The sequence below is a fragment of the Schistocerca serialis genome, chromosome 7 (genome assembly GCF_023864345.2).
Source record: "Schistocerca serialis cubense isolate TAMUIC-IGC-003099 chromosome 7, iqSchSeri2.2, whole genome shotgun sequence".
In the NCBI taxonomy this organism is placed as follows: Eukaryota; Metazoa; Arthropoda; class Insecta; order Orthoptera; family Acrididae; genus Schistocerca; species Schistocerca serialis.
Window position 1 is genome coordinate 113499052 of NC_064644.1, and position 22833 is coordinate 113521884.

The following is a 22833-nucleotide window of genomic DNA, read 5'->3' on the forward strand; positions in this document are numbered from 1 at the left end:
GTATTTGCTCCATGTGTGAAATTCCTAAGCACCCAAATGGATAAAAAAACTGTGGTCGATAAGCTGACACGAAGGCTCAGTTCTGCATAAATATATTTCTCTCATTGTGTTGACATGCATGTGGGATTGCTGGCGTACTTTGACTACTGTCACTCAGTACTTTCCTACGTCATAATCTTCTGGGACGATGCAGCTGAGGTTTAGAAGGTGTTTATTCTACAGAAGTGTATAGTAAGTACTGTATACTACTTATATATGAAGTTGATAACTGAAGTAATATACAGGGCGATTCAGGTGTCCCTACTACTGGATTTTTATACAGCTTACAACACCATCAAATACCATGTGCAATATTTTCGTATTCTGCCGTCCCCTATGTGCAGACTATTAATCCTACATAAAAAATAAACACGACTGTTTTGTGTGAAATTTAATGTAGATAAGTTATAGTATTGGGTTACATTTTTTGCGTGAAGCAACAATTTTTCGAGTTATTTAATATAAATGCGATTAAAAGTCTCTTATTTACGTGTTTCTTAAATAATTCGAAAACTGCAGCCTCTAGCGAAAAAGCATCCCAGTACAAAATTTAACTACATTAAATTTCCTACAAAAAGGTCCTGTTCATTTTTTCTATAGGACTAATAATTTATGTATAGCAAGTGCCAGAACATGAAAAATCTTTTGAAGGGATTGCGGGTTGCATAAAACTCAGCAGTAGGGGCAGCTGAATCAGCTTGTATATAACAACGAAGAACAAGCACCTACCAGCCATCGGGGGAAAATAGGAAACCAGTTGTGACTTTGTCGTAGTGTCAAGCTCTTATGTAGGTGCATCCATCATCATTACTATTAACATATGCTGGTCGCCTCCCCTAGCATGAATAGTGCCTTCCAGTGAAACAAAGCAGAGAGTATCAGAAAACTGCAGGCAAAACACAGCGGAAACCTTAAAGCTCTTCCCCTGTCACGTTTCGCATACCTGAATCCATTTAAATGACCCCAGCACTACCTAGACCAGTGGTTCCCAGGCTGGGATAATTGCCGCCTCAGGGGTAAAATGAAATTTTCTGTGGGGTAAAAAGTAAGGGGTTCGATTATGTTTCTGTCAATTATTTTCAAAGGATCATCACTATTATCACAATTTGTAAGGCTCTAATGGTGATTATGTAAATATCAATAATTACTTTTTCTCAATTACTAGCATTACTGTAGAGATTACAGTTCCTCACACAGTCCACCCGCTACATACATACCTTGTTCAAAAATGGTTCAAATGGCTCTGAGCACTATGGGACTTAATATCTATGGTCATCAGTCCCCTAGAACTTAGAACTACTTAAACCTAACTAACCTAAGGACATCACACACATCCATGCCCAAGGCAGGGTTCGAACCTGCGACCGTAGCAGTCGCGCGGCTCCGGAATGAGCGCCTAGAACCGACATACCTTGTGCTTTGTCCTGTACATTGCCGACAATAAAAAAGAGACATTACGTAACAAATGCTAAATATCTCAAGAAAACGTCTTCTTTAAGTTGCAGGTAGTACCTGGAGTAGTCCAGAAATTGCTTAATTACTCGCTTCGAAACAGATAATTGAATTAAATGCCAGCACAACACAGCAATAATTACATAAGGGCTACTATAGTGCTATATACAGTATTATTATTATAATTTTTAGAGTGGTTAGACACAAAGTATTGACAGCCTGAAATCTTCCAATTTCTGCCAGATCGGAAGTAAACAGTGCAGCAATCAAGTAATTTAAAAACAGTCAATATAGTGCACACATTTGAAGTTGTTTGATTTTAAATGGGGTTGCAGTGTGTAGGTCAAGCAAGTGCCGCAATGGAAAGGAGTAATGTAGGGGAAGTACGTTTTGTAACAAATGTCTACCGCTCACTGTGGATAGTTAGCTTTGTTATCTGAGAAGTAATTGTGGGTAGCACTTGCGATGCACCACGAATTCCTTCATCATTCATTCTAAAACAAACACAGACACACACGCAAACACACAAACATACACAAACACACAAACTAAACATCATTCATATTTCATCATTTTAAAAATTGAAGTGTTCCAAGAAAAGGCTTTCATTCTACACTACTGGCCATTAAAATTGCTACACCAAGAATAAATGCAGATGATAAACGGGTATTCATTGGACAAATATATTATACTAGAACTGACATGTCATTACATTTTCACGCAATTTGGGTGCATAGGTCCTGAGAAATCAGTACCTAGAACAACCACATCTGGCCGTAATGACGGCCTTGATACCCCTGGGCATTGAGTCGAACAGAGCTTGGAAGGCGTGTACAGGTACAGCTGCCCATGCATCTTCAACACGATACCACAGTTCAACAAGAGTAGTGACTGGCGTATTGTGACGACCCAGTTGCTCAGCCACCATTGACCAGACGTTTTCAATTGAGCAGAGATCTGGAGAATGAGCTGGCCAGAGCAGCAGTCGAACATTTTCTGTATCCAGAAAGGCCCGTACAGGACCTGCAACGTACGGTCGTGCATTATCCTGCTGAAATGTCGGGATTCGCAGGGATCGAATAAAGGGTAGAGCCACGGGTGGTAACACATCTGAAATGTAACGTCCACTGTTCAAATTGCCGTCAATGCGAACAAGAGGTGACCGAGACGTTAACCAATAGTACCCCATACCATCACGCCGGGTGATACGCCAGTATGGCGATGACGAATACACGATTCCAGTGTGCGTTCACCGCGATGTCGCCAAACACGGATGCGACCATCATGATGCTGTAAACAGAACCCTGGATTCATCCGAAAAAATGACGTTTTGCCATTCGTGCACCCAGGTTCGTCGTTGAACACACCATCGCAGGCGCTCCTGTCTGTGATGCAACGTCAAGGGTAACCGCAGCCATGGTCTCCGAGCTGACAAACGTCGTCGAACTGTTCGTGCAGATGGTTGTTGTCTTGCAAACGTCTCCATCTGTTGACTCAGGGATCGAAACGTGGCTGCACGATCCGTTACAGCCAAGCGGATAAGATGCCTGTCATCTCGACTGCTAGTGATACGAGGCCGTTGTGATCCAGCACGGCGTTCCGTATTACCCCCCTGAACCCACCGATCCCATATTCTGCTAACAGTCATTGGATATTGACCAACGCGAGCAGCAATGTCGCGTTACGATAAACTGCAATCGCGATAGGCTACAATCCGACCTTTATCGAAGTCGGAAACGTGATGGTACGCACTTCTCCTCCTTAAACGAGGCATCACAACAACGTTTCACCAGGTAACGTCGGTCAACTGCTGTTTGTGTATGAGAAATCGGTTGGAAACTTTCCTCATATCAGTACGTTGTAGGTGTCGCCACCGGCGCCAGCCTTGTGTGAATGCTCTGAAAAGCTAATCATTTGAATATTACTGCATCTTCTTCCCTTCTTCTCGTCGGTTAAATTTGGCGTCTGTAGCACGTCATCTTCGTGGTGTAGCAATTTTAATGGCCAGTAGTGTACATTTTAGTTACGTGCGGGGGGGGGGGGGGGGAGAGGCAACAGATGGTGGACGGGGATACCAGCTAATGTCTGATTGCAATCATGGTCTAAGATAGGTCGCTAACCACCTACCTATAGGGCCGTACTCGCGCAGTAGGTCTTCGCGAGCCGCGCCTGTCCTCAGTCTGGATATAGTGCAGGAACGGCGGGGACGATTGGCGTCGTTACTGACGTGTCGCTGTTTGCCGTTGGGCAGGTGGCGAGGCACTTCTACCACAAGGAGATGCGCATCGAGTTGGTGCGCGAGGAGCTACTGTTCGACACGGTGCACGTGACCTTCCAGCTGACGTTCGACAACCGCGCCTTCACGCTGGCCTCGCTCACCATGACCCGCGAGGAGAAGCACCTACCCATCAGCGCCTCCATGCTCTTCGAGATCTTCCCCTTCTGCATCGTCTTCGGGTGAGTAGCATATTCCGATCAGTCAGGTAAAATCGTAGAGGGAGACCAAGAGATGAATACACTAAGCAGATTCAGAAGGATGTGGGTTGCAGTAAGTACTGGGAGATGAAGAAGCTTGCACGGGATAGAGTAGCATGGAGAGCTGCATCAAACCAGTCTCAGGACTGAAGTCAACAACAACAACAATTGTAAATCTGATGATCTGGGGATATGCACATGCGCGCCCTGATTGGCGAGCGCGGTTAGTCAAGCTGTTCATCTTTTTTCTTTCTTTTTTTTCTTCATTTTCTTTTTACGATGATGGTGATTTTAGCCCGTTTGGACACCTCACGTTTTTTCCCTATATCTTTATTACCACGACGTCTTTAGATTACGTCCCCTCAGCCCCCCCCCCCCTACCCCCACCCCAGGCTAACTATTGGCTTCAGGAATAGTTTTTAAGACTTCCTCCTGTTGTCATAGGTAGCTTCATATATGTTTCTTTCCTAGCACAAGCAACCGTGTGCGGTTACTTTTTATTTTTTGATATATTCACGGTGGGGAATATATGGGCTGTTTAACCACGACCCATGTATAAATTTTCTCATATTCGTATGTGCATGCGCATTCAAGTAACTTCCCTTGTCTCGCGCATGTGCATAGGTAGCGGGTCGGGCGTGTAAGTGAGCGACCATTTGTACCTGCAGTTTATCGCGGGTCATGGCCCATCGAACATAGGCCGGAGTGAGGTGCATCGTACACCATTAAGTAGTGGTTTGACTTTGTACATATGTCCTGTTTGTGTTTTCCTTTCGTTTACAAATGTATAGCCATGGCGTTCTTTTAATCATTGACAAAGGTCTTCTTAGGCACTTGTGGGTTTTATTGTGCTGAAGAAGGTGTAGTTATCTACGCCGGAACCTAGGTTAACACTAGGTCCTTTTTTCGCAATCGAGGCGGGTTTCTAGTTTTTTAATATATTAACCAACGATTGCTGACGCGCTGTGATGTTGAAGGTTCTTGAATGGTCTCAATAATGTTACTATTAATATTCACTGCAGGATCGTAAATTGGGTATAAGTTCAATATTACTTTTCAAATATTTTCCTATCTGACAAAAAATTGTAAATGTATTTCACTGCAAGATTATAAACTGGTCATAGGTTAAGTCTCTCTCACCTAAATACCTTTTTATTTAGAATGAAAATTAAATAGACTTCACTAACAGATTACTTCTCACTGCCTTTTGAATTAAGAGATTATTATTTTCATAGATAGTGGTCTTTCTATTAATCGTTATCTAGCATGAGCACAATAGACAAACTGTTGATCCTGTTACACCATTAATATGCACTTTTAATACACAAGGGGAGACCAATATTGTACAGAAGTTCACTTGAATAGGAAGGCTAATTGAAACTTGCTATAATTAAGTAACTTTGTGCATTTGAACTACTTTCAGTGGAGGGGGGCCCTTAATCTTGACCACTGTAGCAGCGCATACTAAACACACTTTCAATACACTAAAGAAACAAGCCCTTAACAAGTATGAACATGTAACCTGCAACAGTATCAGTTCTCAACTCTTACTGCAGTAGAACACAACTTGATGTGATTATAAGACAATAACTCACCTTTGGTTGATTTTCAACAGACTGCACTGTGATCACTTACCAAGCAAAAATTTGTAAGCCTCAGTTTTGAGAACTTTGACTTTAGAAGTTGGCAACAAAATTTTAATAGGCAGTTTTAGTGGAAAAATTATTTTCAGCAACCATTATTCACTATATTACTCAGTTCTGCTAAAACACTTAGCTTTAATGTTCTTTCAATAAGGACTCTCGGTAATCACTTTAGCACGGGAATGACCCTAAGTAGTTGTGTGACTAGGGATAAAAATATCAAGGTAGGTAAAAGAGTTCGAGTATAAGTCACCTTATATTTGCGCACACTAAAACATCCAATGAGCTGATCCTTCACTTCACATATTTACAATTCTTGGTTCTTTTCTAGTGATTGCGCAACGTGGTGGCGAATGCATGTTGGTAGGTGGATTCGCAAGTAGAATGGCTGGATTCTGTCATTTCTTGGTGACGATGATAGATACCAATTTCAGAATAGTTCCAGCTCTTTATCCATCCATCCGAGGCATTGGAAAGTGTCAGGAAAAGCTTCTCTCGGAAACAGCACAATACACAACTTTTACATGAGCAGTTGACTGTTTGGTAGCTCGTCCCCGACTAACTTTTGGTTCCACCTTTTCCACCTAGGCCAACCACAATTTGCGCGCGCTACACAGTTCCGTTCCCTAGGGGAACCACAACACCTTTTACATACAAAATAACTAAGAACCCTAAGTGAGGGTCAGCTCTTTACATAACAGCAAACAAACATTTTAAATAAAACAGAACGTTTGCACATATTAACATTTCTATAAAAACTATTTAAACAAATTCCAAATATGTACAGTAAGTTTTGTCTCCCTCCAATGGGGACAAAGAATTTTAATGACAGGTGCACCACATTATATAGAATCAAATCATGACATCAAAGTTTTTACAAAGAAAGGAGTATACAATTTTGTGTTATCTATTCAATCTAACACATTTACAGAAGCTCAATTATGTGACATTAAATAAAACAAAAGGCAAAATCAATCAATAGAGTATTAGAGCTACGGTGTTACAAGGGGCGCTGGCACAGTCTGGTGTCCATTGTGTTTGAGGTTGACCACCTGGAGTCCGTAAAGACTCAGAAAGTTAATTGTTCCCTTGTCTGTAAACACTAAGGTTTTAATAATAATTCATATCTTTCCACGTGGCTGCAGCCAGAAAATATTGCAGCCTGCATCAAGCATGCGAGCATTATGAGGAATGTAGTCGACTTCGGTTTAGTGGAAGAATTTTGGGAAAGTGTGCTTCATTTGTAAAGGAGACCGCATATAGGACGCTAGTGCGACTTATTACTGAGTACTGTTCTGATCTTTAGGATCCACACCACGTCGGATTAAAGGAAGAAATCGAAGCATTTCAGAGGGGGGCTGCTAGATTTGTTACCGGTAGCTTCGAACAACATGCAAGTATTACGGATATTCTTCTGGAATTCAAATGGCAATCCCTGGAGGGAGGGCCACATTCTTTTCTAGGAACACTACTGAGAAAATTTAGAAAACGTGCATATGAAGCTGACTGCAGAACGATTCTACTGCCACCAACACACACGTAAGGACCACGAAGATAAGATACAAGAAATTAGGGCTCATACGGAGACATACAGACGGTTGTTTTTTCCCTCGGTCGATTTGCGAGTGGTGCAGGAAAGGAAATGACTAGCAGCGGTTCAGGGTACCCTCCGCCACGCACCACACGGTGGCTTGCGGAGTATGTACATGACGATCTAGTTACTTCCAAAGTAGGAATTATTATGACTGATAGTATACCTGTGGAAAAGAGTTGGGGCCACTGTGTAGCGAACCACTCTTGACAAGTCTCATCATAAACTTACGAAGCCGGCAATGCAACACGCGGCGCTCAAGAAAAACGTACAACTGACTGGTGCTTGGCCAGTTTCACTCGACTCGCTGACACGTCAGCACAAAGACATTTTAATCGAACTGCAGAAGACAGGACGACAATAAGTAAATTCAGTACTCCAGGTCAATGACCGTTCTACACAGAAAATTGATTAGATTCAAATTCTAATTCTAATCTTCGTAAGTTATTGCAGCATCTGTTGAAGTGAGAGACATGACGAAAAATAAATCAATTGCAAAACGAGAGGAACAAAAGGTACCGTTTACTTCATTATGTTTGTAGAGGGCGCTTCAAAAATTTTATTACTATCCTTGAATACAAGTTTCTTACAGAAAGAGAGATAAAAGTCCATGTAAACATATGCCCTAAAATCATTCGTTATCGAGTTATTAATGAAAGTTAACGTTCAGTGGCTTTCCAGGTAAAACCCAACAACTTCACTTATTTAAAATGCACCCGTTTCATTTATTGTATCCTAGACTGAGTTGTGTTGCCAGGGAGAATTGATTACATTCGTCTCTCGTTAGCGAAAAGTGCTCCTTTCAAACATGGTAGATATTCGTTTCAAGAGCGGGCAGACATGATTTTTACATACGGCCGCGCAATGTCAAGGACATGAGGCGGCGCGCCTGTATCACACTTCGTTTCCAGGTCGAAGACAACCGAGTCATCCAACCTATGGTGCTGTGTATCGTCGCGATGCCGATATAGGATCCGTAGCATCATATACTATTGATCGAGGAAGACCACGCGTTGCTCTTACGACTGACCAGGAAGAGCACTTCCTAAGAGCTGTTAAAGTAGAGCCAGTTATCAGAGAAAGAGACAATGGTTCAAATGGCTCTACGCACTATGGGACTTAACATCTGAGGTCATCAGTCCTCTAGACTTAGAACTACTTAAACCTAAGTAACCTAAGGACATCGTCCGCAGCTCGTGGTCGTGCGGTAGCGTTGTCGCTTCCCACGCCCGGGTTCCCGGGTTCGATTCCCGGCGTGGTCAGGGATTTTCTCTGCCTCGTGATGACTGGGTGTTGTGTGATGTCCTTAGGTTAGTTGCCGGCCGCGGTGGTCTAGTGGTTCTAGGCGCGCAGTCCGGAACCGCGGGACTGCTACGGTCGCAGGTTCGAATCTTGCCTCTGGCATGGATGTGTGTGCTGTCCTTAGGTTAGTTAGGTTTAAGTAGTTCTAAGTTCTAGGGGACTGGTGACCACAGAAGTTAAGTCCCATAGCGCTCAGAGCCATTTGAACCATTTTGAACCTAAGGACATCACAAACATCCAAGCCAGAGGCAGGACTCGAACCTGCGACAGTAGCAGTCGCGCGGTTCCGGACTGAAGGGCCGGCTAAAAACGAATAGCCCCGGTATGTTGTATGTCGCTAAGTTGAGCATGGAGGATACTTCACGAGAAACTCATGTGTCCGTATCATCTTCAACGTGTGTAGGGTCTTACATCTGCCTATCATCCACTACAGGGGAAATTTTGCCGATGGTTTGTAGCACAAACTGTCAGTCCGTTGATTGCCTCGTCTGTCTTGTTCACTGGCGAAGCAACGTGTCGGAGAGATGGAACAACGAATTTCCACAACCGACTCATATGGACCTATCGCAATCGTCATGCGTCAGTTTAAGATTAATGTGTGGTCTGAAATTGTAGGTCACTGTCTGGTAGAGCCTTATGTTCTCCCAGTACATTTTACAGGTGCTGTCCACAGGAACTTGAGTCAGAACATTCTCCAAGATCTACTACTAGATGTTTCCCTGCAAATAACAAGCAACATGTGCTTTTTGCTTGATGTAGCTCCAACACATTTCAGTCTCATTATTCGAGAAGCACTGGCTGTTATCTGCCACTGGCTGGTATCAAATGGATAGATAGAGGAGGGTCAGTTCTATTGCCTGCACGTTCCACTGACCTCTGTTCTTTGGATTATAGTTTATGGGGCAACCATAAATAACTGGTCTATCCAGCTGATCACCCAGATGTACAAACTCTTGATTCAGGAGTCACGGACGCCTGCGGAAACATTCGAAACCGTCAAGGAGCATCTGAAAGAGTGTGACAGTCCATGATTAGGCGAGTTTATCCGTGTTTAGATGCTAGAGGAGGACATTCCGAGCATTTATTATGACTTTATGTGTTGATGAGCTCCAGTCACCTAAATTATAAACTTTCCTTAATAACTCGAAAGCAACAGACTTCGGATATTTGTTTATGAACTTTTTTCTTGTATTTATTTAACGAACCTGTCCCAAAGTTTGTAAAAGTATTTTGGAAACACACTGTACGACTATATAACATGGTTTCACACACACACACACACACAAGTTATAATGTTAATGTCCAAATTTGACAATCAGATCACCCCCAAATGATTGAAGTGGGTACTCGTTACGAATGTGATCTATTGTTTACTTTTCCACTCTACAGTCTCATTCAGCAGATGGACCGAAACACCCCTGCTTTAGGGTGGCCCTTGGTCCATCCTAATGTGGTCCAGTTTCGACAAGTTTTGGCGCAATAGTTCGAATCCCTCAAGCTTCTTTGTTGTATCTTGTACCAAGTGAGTATTGTTAGTGGATGTTCGTTCCAGCGTTTCTCTCTGAATCAAACGAGGGTGGTTTCCTGTGATTTCAGACGAGTTGTTGGTGGACCTTGCATGGAATCGTACAAGGAAGAGTTCTTACGAGAAGTGATCTTCTTTAGCAATCTTACTTTAACTGTTTTCCCCCTTAGAGCTTGCCGAGCAATATTAGCTACGGCAGATAGCTGCTACATGGGAGTCCGACCAACTTATGCCTGAGATAGAGCTCCCTTTCTTGTTGTTGTTCTAGATCTTAGTTCTTTTTTATTCAGTTCGAGCAACTTATGCCTGAGATGGTGGCCTCTTTGTTGTTGTTGTTGTGTTGTTGTTGTAGCAGCTGCAATCTTCAGTCCGAAGACTGGTCTGATGCAGCTCTGCAGGCTACTCTATCCTGCACAAGCATCTTCAACTCCGAATAACTACCACAACCTATATCCATTTAAACCTGCTCACTGTACTCATACTTGGGTTTCCCTCTACATTTTCTTGCCTCACACCCTCACTCCCGCCTTCTCTCCATTACCAAACTGACTATTCCTGGATGCCTCAGAATTTATCCCACCAACTGATCTCTTCTTTCACTCAAATAGTGCCATAAACTGCTTTTCTCCCCAATTTCATTCAGTAATCGCATTATTTACGCGCTTTAAAAATCTAAGCACCCTTCTATAGCACCACATTTTTTCTTGTCTGAACTGCTTCCTTTCAACGGCTCACTTCCGCGCTAAGCTACACTCCAGGCAAATACTTTCGCAGAAGACATCCTAACACTTAAATTTAAATCCAATGTTAACAATTTCCCTTTTTGCTTACTATAGGTCAGTCCGCATTTTATATCCCCCCCCCCCCCCCCACTTTGCCCATCGTCAGTTATTTCGCTGCCCAAGCAGCAAAACTCATCTACTGCTCTTAGTTTCTCATTTCCTAAAATAATTCCCTCAGCATCACGTGATTTGAATCGACTACATTCCATTACCATTGTTTTACTTCTGTTGATGGAGTTCTCATAAGACATATATTGGGAGAATATTTTATGTATAGGAATTCGTGTCACAACAGTTACTAATCCCTTTCGCATTAAGTGGAGAAAAGTAATGTTGTACTCTTTCTGGCAATTAGTTATCCACATTTTAGCGCGACTCCTAAGTTCCTGCCCAACAGACACGGTGTTTACAAACGGGGTGTCATTAATTGGTTCAAATGGCTCTGAGCACTATGGGACTTAACATCTAAGGTCATCAGTCCCCTAGAACTTAGAACTACTTAAACCTAACTATCCTAAGGACATCACACACATCCATGCCCGAGGCAGGATTCGAACCTGCGACCGTAGCGGTCGCGTGGTTCCAGACTGAAGCGCCTAGAACCGCTCGGCCACCACGGCCGGCTGTCATTAATTCATTAGTCGTCGGAAAACTGGTCTGTTTAGCGGGAATGCTGCTATCACACCCACCATCAGGGCAAAACGGTACTCTCAACACTGTTAGAAAAAGTTGATTCCAAAATTTGATATGCGGGACTGCAGTTCCCTTTCTGTCCTTAAAAATCTGTGACTGAAGCACTGAAAGTACTACGATATTGCCACTTGGAGGGCTGAGTGGATGGTGTATGACGAATCTTTTCATATGAAGCAAATTCAGTGAAAAAGGTTTATTCATTGGTTGCAAAACTTTAATCGTCCAGTTTAACATTATTAACCTATGTTTTACGTTATGTTGGTCCCGCAGCATAGTATACGTCGATAAAAGGCATTATGGAAATGAATGCTGCAAACCAGCTGCAATAACGTAATATGTTTCTTAATATTTTACGCGACAGGCCTGTTTCAGGTCAAGTGACCTGCGAAACAACATTAATAAGATTATCTGTACATAAATTGTGGCTGTTTTACGTATTCACTTGGCCTGGTACTTACGTCTAGTTAGAAGTGAGGATCATATTGCATCTATAGTCAAGTCTTTCTGTCATGCCTCGGTAAGTATAATAGTTTACTTTGTAAACATGTAGCATCATACTAAAGAACTCTCAAAACTGATCTATCAAAATATCTGACAAAAACGTATTTTTACCTTTCGTAACTACAAGAACTATTACACTTACCGAAAAGTGATACAAAGATTTTACTATGGATGCAATATGGTCGTCACTTCCAACTAGACGTCACCTGATACAGGCAATAAGACGAAACAGGCCTGTCATGTAAAATGTTAGAAAACCTGTTACCTTTTTGCAGCTGGTTTGGAGCATTCATTTCCATAATTACACTCCTGGAAATTGAAATAAGAACACCGTGAATTCATTGTCCCAGGAAGGGGAAACTTTATTGACACATTCCTGGGGTCAGATAAATCACATGATCACACTGACAGAACCACAGGCACATAGACACAGGCAACAGAGCATGCACAATGTCGGCACTAGTACAGTGTATATCCACCTTTCGCAGCAATGCAGGCTGCTATTCTCCCATGGAGACGATCGTAGAGATGCTGGATGTAGTCCTGTGGAACGGCTTGCCATGCCATTTCCACCTGGCGCCTCAGTTGGACCAGCGTTCGTGCTGGACGTGCAGACCGCGTGAGACGACGCTTCATCCAGTCCCAAACATGCTCAATTGGGGACAGATCCGGAGATCTTGCTGGCCAGGGTAGTTGACTTACACCTTCTAGAGCACGTTGGGTGGCACGGGATACATGCGGACGTGCATTGTCCTGTTGGAACAGCAAGTTCCCTTGCCGGTCTAAGAATGGTAGAACGATGGGTTCGATGGCGGTTTGGATGTACCGTGCACTATTCAGTGTCCCCTCGACGATCGCCAGTGGTGTACGGCCAGTGTAGGAGATCGCTCCCCACACCATAATGCCGGGTGTTGGCCCTGTGTGCCTCGGTCGTATGCAGTCCTGATTGTGGCGCTCACCTGCACGGCGCCAAACACGCATACGACCATCATTGGCACCAAGGCAGAAGCGACTCTCATCGCTGAAGACGACACGTCTCCATTCGTCCCTCCATTCACGCCTGTCGCGACACCACTGGAGGCGGGCTGCACGATGTTGGGGCGTGAGCGGAAGACGGCCTAACGGTGTGCGGGACCGTGGCCCAGCTTCATGGAGACGGTTGCGAATGGTCCTCGCCGATACCCCAGGAGCAACAGTGTCCCTAATTTACTGGGAAGTGGCGGTGCGGTCCCCTACGGCACTGCGTAGGATCCTACGGTCTTGGCGTGCATCCGTGCGTCGCTGCGGTCCGGTCCCAGGTCGACGGGCACGTGCACCTTCCGCCGACCACTGGCGACAACATCGATGTACTGTGGAGACCTCACGCCCCACGTGTTGAGCAATTCGGCGGTACGTCCACCCGGCCTCCCGCATGCCCACTATACGCCCTCGCTCAAAGTCCGTCAACTGCACATACGGTTCACGTCCACGCTGTCGCGGCATGCTACCACTGTTAAAGACTGCGATGGAGCTCCGTATGCCACGGCAAACTGGCTGACATTGACGGCGGCGGTGCACAAATGCTGCGCAGCTAGCGCCATTCGACGGCCAACACCGCGGTTCCTGGTGTGTCTGCTGTGCCGTGCGTGTGATCATTGCTTGTACAGCCCTCTCGCAGTGTCCGGAGCAAGTATGGTGGGTCTGACACACCGGTGTCAATGTGTTCTTTTTTCCATTTCCAGGAGTGTATTAATCTAAATTGCCACCACAGCTACTATGTTCTCTAAATTTTCCTCTAATTCTACTTTCGTCTCGTTGAGTGTCACGTGAATTTCCCTTTTATTTAAGAGTAATTTTGGAAACCAATGCGGTGTAGATGCTTTTAAAGCCTTACCAAGGGACAGCGCCTACTTGTAATCACCGATTTATTCCAAATTTATGGTGCACGCAGGGCTTGGCCAGCAAAGCGTTCGGAAAAAAATGGGATTTTTGGTACGGGTCTATCGAAACATTAGCCGTTTGTGTTAGAGCAGTTTCCAGGCAGCGGTTGCATGAAGGGAAACAATACAGAACGGTAATCCGAGTAACTCTGAGGAAATATTTTTTCTTTCTTTTCTTTTCAATTTTTGCGCTATTTGCACTGCGAATAAACCTAAATAATGCTCAATGTAATGTATTGAAAATTTGGGATTGCAGTAAATTCCCAAGAAAGGACTGTACCTACAGCGAGTGGAAGACTCTGCAGTATAACTTCCCAGGAATGGATTGTACGAGGCCTGTTCGGAAAGTAAGGTCCAATCGGTCATAAAATGGAAACCACTGTGAAAATCAAAAATGTTTTATTTGCAACGTTTAGCTCCACCTTCCAGCTACTTCTTCACATAGTCGCCGCTCCGGCTTAGACATTCGTTGCAGCGTTGTACCGACTTTCCAATACTAGTGGGCTCCAAATGTAGCTCGTAACATGGCAGTGTCATCGTAACTATTTCGGTGCGTGAGAGACAGCACGCTGTAATCGAATTTCGGATTCGAAGACTTTGTCCACACGTGGAGCACCGTCTCCTTGAGCGTGACAGAGGCAGATCAAACACAAGCGATGCGACATCTGTAACAACGCGACGCCTTGGGCTCATTGTCGACAATCACCATCCTATTTTTATCTGTTTCCAAAACTTAAGGAACACATTCGAGGCCTTCACTTCGATAGTGATGAAACGGTGAAAGCGGAGGTCGGGTTGTGGCTCCGTCAAAAGACAAACATTCTACAGTGAAGGTATCAGCAAATTGGTCCACTCATGGGAGAAATATGCTCGTCGCCGGTTTGACTATGTCGACAAATAAATATGCAAACACGAACAATAAATATGTAGAACGTTAATAATTCTTGTTCTATTTAAGAATCTTTAAGGGTTCTTGATAAACGTAAACATGGTCCATAGTAGACTGTAAATTGTGCGATTAGCTAATTTCGATTAAGCGTAAATGTCAAGCACATTTGTAACATTTGTATTCCACGTAATTTTTCAAATCACTCTTAATTACAGACATTTTACGATATTTACATACATTATACGATATGGCTACTTTTTACTTGTAATTAAGAGTGATTTGAAAATGACATGAAATACAGATGTTACAAATGTGCTTGATAGTGATGCTTAGTCGAAATTAGTTAATCGCACGATTAAGCATACTAAGGACCAAGTGTACGTTTATTAAGCATTTGGAAGCTGTGGATCCCCAAAAATACTAAATCATAAGGATTTTCGTATAATAATACGATCATATTACTTTCCAGGACGCCCTCGCAGTTCTGGAGTCGGATCGAGAGTCATACCTGTGTACCTCAGTTAGTAGGACAGCTCCCGGCCAAACTGTCGTACTATAAATTTGTCAGGAAGCTTCGTGACTGCCTGTCACTACGCTGGAGAGTGGACAGATTCCCAGCATTTGCATTTACTGTTGTATTGCACGTATTATCTTGAAGCAGTTGCAGTAGTAATAATTTAAATATCATCTGTCTTATTTCCTAAAGCTAGTTCTCCCAACAAAACATCTTTCTTCGTTTCACGGTACTTTTTCGGTAATTTCGGATGTCTGTTGTCATTTGTCTGACACTGTTTCCATTCTGGGTGGTCTTCACCGATGTCATTTTCTTCCAGTCAATTCTGGCTAAAATATAAGTTTGGGGACGATGTTCGTCTAGGTTTTCTCGTGTGCAAAAGTAGGATGCGCATCAAAACAGTTTTTTCGAAGACAAGAAACACCAGTACATTATGAATTCTGAACCATCAGAGGTGCCTATGCCGGCCAGACCAGGTTCATCGAATGGACGCAGAGTGAAGGTCCATGTAACGAGTGACAGGCACCATGTTAAGGCTTCTGCAAGCATGACGTGGAGAGTTTTCCCATTACCACCAGCGACTAGCACATATGAGCTAGTACGAGACCCTAATGGCGCCATTGCTAGAGTGTTAAGATGCGTTAGCACGACTAAGCAAAGCTAGATAAGCCAAAAAAAGAAATCGATTTCGTAACGTCACAGAAGCTTCTCTAGACATTCCTATCACCTGTGAAAAAATGTGACAAGAAGACATAGCAGCCCGCCATAAGTCTCTTAACAATAATTAAAATAATTGCCGTCGGCAATCGAATTTAAAGACGCTATGAGGCTGTTACGGTATCTCATCCCTTGAGGCTAATAAGCTATAATTTCTATAAACAAATATCACTCTTTTCATGTCATATACGCAGCGGGTACGGCGAAGAGTTCTTGAGTTACACAGCACATTAAGCATTTGAACGGTATGGGAAATGCTTTCCGTAAGAGAAATGGTGTTTCCCTACATTTTCACTTTTACCATTGTTTCCACACAATTTATGTACGTAACGATTGTTGCCCTATCAAGCTGATACGATACTTGAAAACAGAGGAATTTGCAAGCTGATATCGAACTGCTATCTACATGCAGAGTGGCAGTATTAAAAGATGATCTATATTTTGTGGAAGTACTTCAGTAAATCATATGTTGTTATCACGTAATATGTAACTCTGCTGATTGTAAGCCAACATCTGCCAAAACATTGGCTGTTCTCTGATATTGTACAACTTCTCCCTCTCACTCTCACTCTCACTCTACCCCTCTCCCAGCCCTCCACGTCTCTGTTCGTACCCTCAGATAAGGAAAACTACGTAACAAAAGTTATTTTTAAATGTACTGTTGATTAAGGTTGTTAAGAAAATGCTAAATTGTTGTTTTTCAATTTTTACTTTAATATTAACTTTTCGCCATAACACACCTGTTTCATACCAAGCGTTTAAACAAATTTGTGTAATCGAAGCATCATAAAAAAGTATAAGGTCTGTAATAAATGTTGCTTGACGAGGAACAAATCTTATTCTGGAGGTATTTCGTATTACCTCATGGATACTAAAGTTGTTGCAGAGAAAATAGTTTTATAAATGTGAGAATTGCCGAGTTGGATCTTAGTTCGAAATCCACATTGTACTGGAGGCCGCCTTATTTGTAAGACAGCTCAAAGATGGAGGAAGGCAGCAACGTACCAACTCCAATACGACAGTGGCTAGTAAAGAAATGTGATGTTCAAACCAGTCTTCAAGCTGAAGACAGCTTTACCTCTATATATTAAAATGTACTATTACTAAGTGAGAGAAAGACGGCATGGGAAATTGCGTGTAAGGCATATTCATAGTACAATGTGTAATCGTACAAGTTCTTCCACAAGTCTTCCATATCAACAGCACCTTTTAACGCTATCCTATTCCTTTCACTATTGTGGTGGAACTAATCAGTATTTAAAAAGGGAATAGAGCAGGTTGTAATTAAGCTTACTACTCATTTTTTCAATATTGCATATTTCAAAGTTAAGTAAATAAACAAATAATTTGGAACTAATGCAGTTCTGCTATCAATAATCTCAAAATGAAATTGACTCATGCGTAAACTTAAAGCTTAAGCCATTTGATCAATACTAATGTAGGTAATACTTTGCTACACTACTCCAACAGCAAAAGAAGTTAGTTTAGTAGTAATCTTTAATGCATGTATGAACAGTAACGTACACTGATAAGCCAGAACATTATGATCAGTGCCGACCGCGACGTTGGATGCCGTCTGGTGGCGTTGCGGGCACGTGACGCGGTAACAAAAGTACGTTAAGCGGAGCAGATACGGACGGGAGAGCACCCTAGCGAAGATGTGGGGTGCAAAGGCGAAATCCATTGAGATTACCGACTTTGACAAAGGACGGATTATTATTACTCAGAGCATGTAATCGAGTATCTAGAAAACGGCGAAGCTGGTCGAATGTTCAAGTGATAAGTGAGCATCAACGGAAAGAGATAGGACAGTGAAACTACCACTAGGTGCTAAATGGTTGGACGTCCACGACTCTTCACAGAATGTAGGGTTCGGAAGCTTGTCTGCTCTGTAAAGTAGCATAGATTATGATCTGTGGTATCTCTGCCGAAAGAGCACAATTCTGGTGCACGCACAAGTGTTTCGGAGCACACCATTCACCGCACATTGTTGAACATGGAATTCCGCAACAGATCACCCCTACGTGTTCACATGTTGATCCAACGACTCGTCAGATTGCAGTCGGCACGGGACAGTCGGGATTCGACCGTCTATTATTGAAAACGTGTCGGCTCTTCTGGTGAATCCATTTTTCCTACAGTAGGTCGATGATCGTCTCCACAATCGAGGTGAACGGGGGCTCGAAACGTGCTGCGCGTCACGGACGCAGAGTGGTGGGAGCAGTATTATGCTGTGGGAGACATTCTCCTGTGCTTACATTGGACCTGTGGTAGTAATTGAAGACACGCTGATAGCTGCAAATCACTGCATCCCTTCATGCTTGATGTCTACCTCGATGGCTATGTCATGTGGCAACAGTGTAATTGTCCGTGTCTGAGAGCCAGAACCGTGTTGTAGTGGTTTGAGGAATATTACAGTAAACTCACGTTGATGTCTAGGCAAACAAATTCGCCTGATGTAAATCCTATGGAACGCATCTGTGTCCCTATCGGGCGCTATCACCGCGTACGCAAATCAGCAGCTTGTTACTTACGTGAATGCTGTACATGACCTGTGCGTAGACATTTAATACCACATAGAGGGTAGAGGGGTGTGGGAAAAAGATAGAGGTCTGTTTGATAGGAAAATCATGGAGACGATACGTAGGAGTTGAGGTGGGCAATGGAACATACAGATAGACAGAGGTTGGGAAGTAGTGTGTTGTTTGAGTAGAGTAGTGGTTACAAAGGCGAAGGGATGGGGATAGATGGAGCAGGAAAAGGAGAGAGGAGCCCTGATGTGGAGTGGGGTTGGTGGGGAAGAATTAAAGTTGGTACGAGGGATAAATATTGGGTCAGATTCCATTGTCAGGGAGAGGGAATTGATTGAAGTTGTGTTCGGATGGGATATGGAGCATATGTAGGTGTATGGATGGAGGGGTGTATTTGTGAAGGGATACCAGGGTTGGTGATCAGAGGGGAGACAATGGGTTATTGGAATACAATTTGCGGAAAGTATAGGAAATCCTGAGGTGTTTGATGTGAGTGAAGAGTGGTAGGAATTTGATGAGATGGTAGAGGCTCCAGGTGGGAGAAGGTAAACAGAAGTGGAAAGTGAGATGGAGTGCATGGTATTTGAGGATTTGGAGGGGCTTATTGAACTTTGATGGGGCAGAGATCTATTTAACATTTGCATAGCTGAGGATGAGACATGTCAGGGGTTTTGTAGATGTGGAGAATAGTGGTGGGGTGTAATCCCCAAGTTCAGCCTGTTAGTAGTTTTAGTATACTGATCAATGCTAAGTTTTCTAAATATCATTGTGAAGCATAATCGTAAGAATGATAACCTACAGGAGTTACACTCTCAGTCAATGACAATATATTCATTTGTATGGAAAAAGTCCAACTTGGTATCTTAACCTATTGCTGCTACAGCCTACACAGCACTATTCTTAGGTGTTTAGGATTGACAACAGACCAAACATGCTATCATGTGTTCTTGCAGGTTTCCTGAGGTGTCTGACATTACATGTTTAAACATTTATCATAAATTCGGGATTGAGTCACTGGATGGTGCCACACTCTGTCACTGGTGAAAGCAGAGTTTTTTCAAGTTGAAATGCTATGCATAGAAATGATAGAGACCAAAACTCTCATAACAGTTCATTCTTTTAGACCTTTGTATTTCCCACATTTCTTGATGTACACAAGTTGACTTGTAAATACGTACAACTACGTTACATCTCTAATGTTGCTGATACATGCTATGTGTATATAACATCAAATAATGTGGGAGGAACTAGGATGATTGGCTTTAAATAAGGCAGGTTACTGCTGGTTTAATAGCTCTCACATTGCATAGATTGTTCATGGTGCATTTTATGAGCACAGCAACTTCTGATTTTTCAGATTCTGAGACACTGCACATGTTCTCCCCAAGAGGTTCAGTGTTCAGATTCTTAATTTCCCTGGAGAGTGTGCTTGTGGATTAGTGGGTGTTTCGAATTTTCAGCTATTTTTCAATATAGGTTAAAGTACAAGTGTGCCTCTTGAATTTTACACGTTTCTGGTCATTTTAACTGGGCTCATGCGGCCTGTGGTGATTGAGAGTTTGTGGAGATGGATACAGTGCCATCACATTATCAGTGGGAATCAGAACTCTTGTCATCCACTATGTATAAGACCATCGAATCATCAGATATGTGAAGCATCTCTCTGTGCAAGGCTGCTGCTGACAGATAGTGGCCAGACTCATATGTCAGCTATGGCCTCATACAGCGTTGTGAAGCCAGTTCTCCTGCGACCTGTGGTGCATGAGCTGAGACCTGGCTCAGCATGTGGTCCCACCCCTGTATGGCTGCAAGCAGACTTCACAACCAATGTCCCCAGAAACCATGGAAAATGCTCTCCCTGCCTTCACAGCAATGCAGAAAAGGCCAGTATCTCAGATCAGCCATCTTGGATGCTAATGCCATAGCTCATGTGTCAGTACACAAAAGTCGCCATCTTGTATAACTATTTGGAATTTTTAAAGTTCACACCAACAGGAGAACTCAAATTCTTGCATTTTTTTATAAATTGTCATTAATCTATACTTCAGATGATAACCCTACTTACAACAGTGACATCATAGAACGTTGCATACCCTGGAGCTCAATTGGGCTATTTTGAACTTCCCACCAAAATTTGAATTTCCTGCCATTTTTTAATTTCCTGCCTTTTTTTATTTTGTTACCAATTTATACAAAGAGCAACTGGCCTATGCCAGAGGGAGAGGAGGAGTGGGGAAATTTTGAACACTGTAGAGAGAGGGGAAAAACTGGAAACAATGCAGACTGGGCTCGAGCTCTTCCCATCTGTCTAGTCACAGCACTTCTGCTCTCTTGTACTGTAAGTGAAGCAAGTGAAAGAGATGTTATATTATCCCTTCAGTTTGTCATGGGTATAGCAGATTCATCATGATGTTAATGTGTTATATGCGGTATTATTTACCATTTCACATTATTGATTTCATACTCATCAATCCATTCATTACATATCAGTCCATTTACTTCATTCAATACACACTAATTGCAGCAGGGTAAGTCACGGTTCGCCACCAACTCCCCTTCCACAATGTTGCTATCCGCACATCTGTTGTTGTTGTTGTTGTTGTGGTATTCAGTCCAGAGACTGGTTTGATGCAGCTCTCCATGCACATACCACATAGGAAAAAGGTTTTGTTCTCGACCCCTCTTACTGCACAGTCTTCCCCTTTCTGTCTTTACTCAAATTCTTGTGTTTTGTCGGTTCTGCCTGTGGTCTCACAAACATGCATTGGTCGCAGGTATGATCAGCTTGTGAAAAAGTGCTTTTTTGTGGCTGGAATGTTCTCTGCAGGCAATCAGGCCACAAAGACATGCACGTGGATGGCCCCCAAGCAAGCAGCTGAATATCCTGTGGTAAACACAGCGCATAACTTCTAGAATTCCTTACCATTTCCGAGAAAAGCTTTCATGCTACTTTATCTCCACAGCTCTCGTAGTACTTTCGATTACAACTACAGGTCCAATGGACGCCCAGGTGAATGTCTCACATAGCATAATTCTGCCTTGACCAGTCTGTGTCATGGCGCAGTTCATTCTTTCTAGCAGCCGTTCGCATCAATGGCGGCTTATCAGAACACAACTATCGACCCGGTGTAACAGGAAATGTGATCCTCCGAACAGGCCACTCTTCCAGTTGATGTGCAATCAAATCTCGATGACCCTTTGCCCACTACAATCATAAGTGACTATGTCGTTTGGCCAAAGTGGGTGCCATCTGCTGACGAGCCGTATGTCCAGAATTATGCATTGAACGGTGTGCTCTGAAACAATCGTGCCTGCACCAGCGTTATACTCGGTCATCATATCTCCCACAGATCGCCGTCTATCCCGCTTTACAGAGTGGGTAGGCCTGCGTAGTCCTCTTTCTGTGATAACGTGTGAACGTCCAAAACGTTGTCGCCTACTCATGGTTTCACGGTCCCCAACAACTTTCTATAGATTCTCATAACAGTAGCATGCTAACAACTAACCAGCTTCACCATTCTGAGATTTTTGTTCACTGGCGCTGTGTCATAGCAGTCTGCCGTTTGTCATAGTCGCTTCTGTCAGTGGACCGTCCCATTTCCGGCCCGTTTCGTCGCTGTAAAAGCAAAACGAGAATAATGGAATGTAGTCGAATTAAGTCGGGTGATGCTGAGGGAATTAGATTAGGAAATGAGACACTTAAAATAGTAAAGGAGTTTTGCTATTTGGGGAGCAAAATAACTGATGATGGTCGAAGTAGAGAGGATATAAAATGTAGACCGGCAATGGCAAGGAAAGCATTTCTGGAGAAGAGAAATTTGTTAACATCGAGTATAGATTTAAATGTCAGGAAGTCGTTTCTGAAAGTATTTGTATGGAGTGTAGCCATGTATGGAAGTGAAACGTGGACGATAAATATTTTGGGCAAGATGAGAATAGAATCTTTCGAAATGTGGTGCTACAGAAGAATGCTGAAGATTAGATGGGTAGCTCACATAACTAATGACGAAGTGTTGAATAGGAGAAGAGAAGTTTGTGGCACAACTTGACTAGAAGGAGGGATCTGTTGGTAGGACATGTTCTGAGGCATCAAGGGATCACCAATTTAGCATTGGAGGGCAGTGTGGAGGGTAAAACTCGTAGAGGGAGACCAAGAGACGAATACACTAAGCAGATTCAGAAGGATGTAGGTTGCAGTAGGTACTGGGAGATGAAGAAGCTTGCACAGGATAGAGTAGCATGGAGAGCTGCATCAAACCA

At 43.1% G+C, this 22833-nt stretch overlaps 1 protein-coding gene across 2 annotated transcripts in view; it reads left to right on the plus strand.

Moving 5' to 3' along the window:
- The window catches only part of LOC126412787 (soluble guanylate cyclase 88E), a 122460-nt gene that overhangs the window by 22201 nt on the left and 77426 nt on the right, over positions 1-22833 (plus strand). For both annotated transcript variants that reach the window (XM_050082561.1, XM_050082562.1), the window contains exon 4: positions 3743-3948. In XM_050082561.1, coding sequence (XP_049938518.1) covers positions 3743-3948 — 206 coding nt within the window. The remainder of the gene's footprint in view (positions 1-3742; positions 3949-22833) is intronic.